At 37.8% G+C, this 4,490-nt stretch overlaps 1 protein-coding gene across 1 annotated transcript; it reads right to left on the bottom strand.

Annotated features, from left to right (window-relative positions):
- Positions 1 to 4,446, bottom strand: LOC103522022 (laminin subunit beta-1; the record flags this gene model as incomplete). The annotated part of the gene is given in 1 exon segment (XM_008487132.3): positions 1 to 4,446. A coding segment is annotated over 1 exon segment (4,258 nt), but the record flags the coding sequence as incomplete, so codon positions are not given.
- Between the last annotated feature and the right edge of the window lie 44 nt (positions 4,447 to 4,490).

Genomic DNA, 4,490 nt, shown 5'->3' with positions numbered 1-4,490 from the left:
TTCCATTACTACACCACATGCCACCACACTTACCACAGCCAGCACCACCACATAGATTGTCACAAGGGTCTCCTCTTTTGTCACAAATTAGCTCATTCAGATCAGGTAAATTCTTTTCAAGACTTGTAATTTTTTCATTAAGTCTCTGCAAGGCTTTTTCATTTTCTTCTTGACCTTGGGTAAACTGTGGGAATGTCTTAGTGACTAAATTCTCGGTTCTTTTACACTGTCTTTCTGCGTCATTAATTTGTTTCTCAGTTTCCGTACTTTGTTCTTTTAACTTGAGAGAAGTATCATGCGCTTGTCGTGTTAATTCAAGAGCCCCTTCCACATTATTTTCTTGTAGCAAAGTTGCATTTTCTTTCAACATTTCTCCTGTTTTATTCAATTTTTTTATTTCCTCAGTCAAATCATTCAGAGCTAATCTTGCTAAATTAATTCTTTGAGTTGTATTTCCCAAGGTCTTACCAACACCATTTGGGTCTTCATTATTCATGATTTGTTTCTTCATGTCATCAATAGTTGTGAGCATGACAGTCAAGTCATGAGAACTCCTTGTTGTATTCTCAACAAGTGCTTTCACATCTTCAATTTTTTTCTCAAGTAGTTCAAATTCTTTGGTGTAAGCTCCAGATGCTCCTGTCTGTTTAATATTTGATGCATCAGTTATGACTTTAGTTGTTTGGTCGGCCAGACCTCTCAGAATACTATCCCAGTTGTCAAAACACTCACCACATGGACTACAATCAGGTGCAGTACCAATGTAACCTCGAGCACAGGTGTCACATCTAACTCCTCCTATTCCTTGATGACAGACACACGTTCCATTGTTTTGATGACATTGTGATGTTGCTGAGCCACTAGGATCACAATCACAAGGGAAGCACTCTACATTGGGATTACCCCAGAAATTAGTTTGACACTGATCACATTGTCTTCCGCCAAAACCTGATTTACATTGACATTGACCAGTGTATTCATTGCATTCTGTTACGTCTACTGAACCTATAGGATCACAATCACATGGTTCACAACCAGTACCACTAGCAATTTTCCAATGATTCTTCAAACACCGATCACAAGAAACTCCTATCACATTGGGTAGACAAGGGCATTGACCAGTTGTTCTATCACAAGGGCCTTTACTATGGTCTATTCCTAGAATGTTACATGTACATTCAGTACAGTTTTGTTCAAGAGCATTTCCGAAGAAGCCAGCCTTACATACTTGACAGTGATCTCCTTCTGTATCATATCGACATTGTAAACATTTTCCAGTCAAAGTATCACAGTTACCAGGAAGAGCCAAGTCTGTATTATTGCTACAGTCACATGGTTCACATGAACCTCCTCGTTCCTGTGGATTTCCGAAATAGTTATCCAAACAACCATCACATCTTGTACCACGATAGCCTTCCTTGCATTCACATATAACATCTTGAGACCTTGGATCTAATTGGCATGTATCAGCATAGGAAAGTCCTGACTCGACTGTTCCTGGACAAGGACATGGTCTGCATGGAATATCAATACCTAGTCTAGGATCTCCATAATAACCATTAATACAACGCTCACAATTTTCCCCATCAGTACTGTTTCTACAACTTATACATGTCCCAGTCTTGGAGTCACACAAATCAGCATGACCATTACAAATACATCTCTGACAGGTCGGGTAGTTCCAATAACCAGGAGAACATTGGTCACATTCTCTACCATAGGTCTGAGCTCTACACTTGCACTGACCAGACACTACATCACAAATATTGTCCAGAGCTCCAACATGATTACAGTCACACGCTTTACAACCCTCTGGTCCAAACCCATATGTTCCTGGGGCACATCTGTCACAACGGCGACCAACAACATTCGGCTTACAAACACAGTTACCTCCTAGTTGATCACAATATTTACTAGTAGAACCAGTGGGATCACAATCACACTCATTAGCACCATGATGAACGTACATACCTATACTGTAATGTTGTTTTTTACATGCCTCTGGAATAGGAACACCTCTATAAACTGTAATGTAAGAATCACCACACCTATAATGGTCAAACTCTCTAGCTCTTTCAAAATTCTCAGGACCTTGGAAAAAGGGAATACTTTGAATGTTTGGTAATAAAGCTATGGAGTCAATAAGAATACTTGCAGATGGGCCAGTTGTGCCATTGTTATCCTGATGGAATATCAAATGGACCTTGTATTTTTTGCCTGGTTCTAAACAAGCTGGTGGATAGACTTTAACAGCTCTTGATCCTACAGGTAGCCGAGTTCGTTTAATATCATCTTGAGGCACTGCATTACCACAAGGACCATTAATATCAACATTACCTTCCCTTTCAACAATGACATCAACATTTTCCCAATCTGTATTAGTGACTGGCTCATATCTTACAACTATATCATAATCCATTGGAGTAGGAATATTGTCAATTTCAAAAACAAGACCTGTATTCTCAAAACCTTTCATGAAACCTGGCCCTGTCCATGTATTTTCATTTCCACCTCCCAGAGGTTGTCTAATTTCTACAACACATTTGTCAGTTTTACAGTTGGCATTTTCAGCTTCATATAGGAAGTTATCATATGGAGGAGAATAATAACTTTGTTCAGGAGTACTACAAGTTCTACCTGAAGCATGAGGTTTACATTTACATTGACCTGAGATAACATCACAATTGTTATCATAAGAAGCTCCTGGATCACAATCACAAGGTTTACAACCGTACTCCTCAGATTCAGAAAGACCCCAGAAATGAGGCAAACACTGATTACAGTCTCTACCTTCAACATTTCTCTTACATGTACAATCACCTGTATCCTTGTTGCAGCCTTGGCTATTAATTGTCCCTTGAATATTACAAGTACAAGGTTCACAACCATTAGGATTTGTTTCATTAAAGTTCCAAAATCCATCTTTACACATATCACATCGTCTTCCACCCACATTAGGTTTACAGTGGCACTTGCCAGATACTAGAACATCATCAGTGTAAGGGTCACATATGCCATCATCAAGAGAGCCACCAGGGTCACAATCACACCTTAAACAAACTTCAGGATCTGAAAACTCTTTATTTGGGTCTTTATAGAAGTACTGCTTGCACCTTTCACAGTTTCTACCTTCTGTGTTATGTTCACAACTGTCACAAACACCTCCACTAATTCTACCAGTTGAGTTGTACACAGCTTCATCAAAATGACATTTAGTAGAGTGATTATTGCAGTTACATTGTTTGCAGGCATTTGTTTGAGAACCAAAAGCTGGTTTCCAAGGCAGATCATTATAAAAGTCAATGCATTTTTCACAATTCAACCCTTGGGTATTATGAGTACATTCACATCTACCATGTACCATATCAGGTTTTGTATCTGCTTCTGAAATTGGAAGACACCTAGATGCATGTCCATAACAAGAGCAAGAACCTCTCACTATCATTTGAGTAATTGCATAGTAATATTTTTCTTGTATTTGCCGTCTAGTATCCAAAAGATCATCTCCTAGAGTGTGTAATTTGGTAAAGTTGATTCTTAAATTTGTCATTTTAATCAAGTTCTGTACATCTGATGAATATGGATCTATGTTTGAATGATGAAGACTAGGAGGTAATACTCTGAGAATAACCTCACCACCAGAAGATGGGTTGTTAGAAGAATAACGAGACTCACAATAAACATCAGTCAATTTTCTTAACCCATCTCTAGGTATACCAGGGAAAGATTTAGCACAATCAGCAGCAAAGTATCTGTACACTTGCCAAGTCTTACCAAAATCATGGGATCTCTCAATAAGCATAGCAGCAGGCCTAAATGTTTTGAAATAAATGATTAAATGAGTAAAATGAAATTCTGCCTCCATATCTAGTTGTATTGTTACATTTTCAACTCCATTTTCTGACTGCCACCAGGAGATAGTCTTGGTTCTAGGAACTGTGGCATAAACAATATTGTGAATCTTGTGTGAGAAAGCTGGGTTATTGTCAAAGCGAGGTGAGGAATTACATGTGAAACACTTCTTCTTGTCTTCCAGAAAGGACACAATACAAAAGGTTGAGTTTCCATGTAGACCACATGTAGAGGAAGCCCTAAGTTTATTCTCTCTACCAATCAAAAGATTACCTGTTGCAGGATAACAAGATTTCCTTTCACATGATGAAATTGGTTGAGGCAACTGACAGGTGACATGTGTTACTTGAAATATCACAAGTAATCCCACAACACACAACCATAGAGGCACTCTTGAATACTCCATTGTCCTAGTATTTTAACAAAAAATACTGAAAATTGATTAATTGAAAAGCATATTAACACTAGTGTTTGTCATAGAGTTTTAGGTAGTCAAAGAATACCTAACAGTTTATTTAAATATTGAAAAATAATTTCACTTTTTTATGCTTTAGTTAGACAATTACCATAGGTGGTTATTAAATAAAAAACTTTATGTGAATACCTAAGTAGTTGTTAAATTAGTTTACCTTATCCTA

The sequence above is a fragment of the Diaphorina citri genome, unplaced genomic scaffold, assembly GCF_000475195.1.
Source record: "Diaphorina citri unplaced genomic scaffold, Diaci psyllid genome assembly version 1.1 scaffold6589, whole genome shotgun sequence".
NCBI classification, from domain to species: domain Eukaryota; kingdom Metazoa; phylum Arthropoda; class Insecta; order Hemiptera; family Psyllidae; genus Diaphorina; species Diaphorina citri.
Note: the sequence above shows the minus strand (reverse complement) of the source record. Positions and strands in the feature narration are given on the sequence as shown.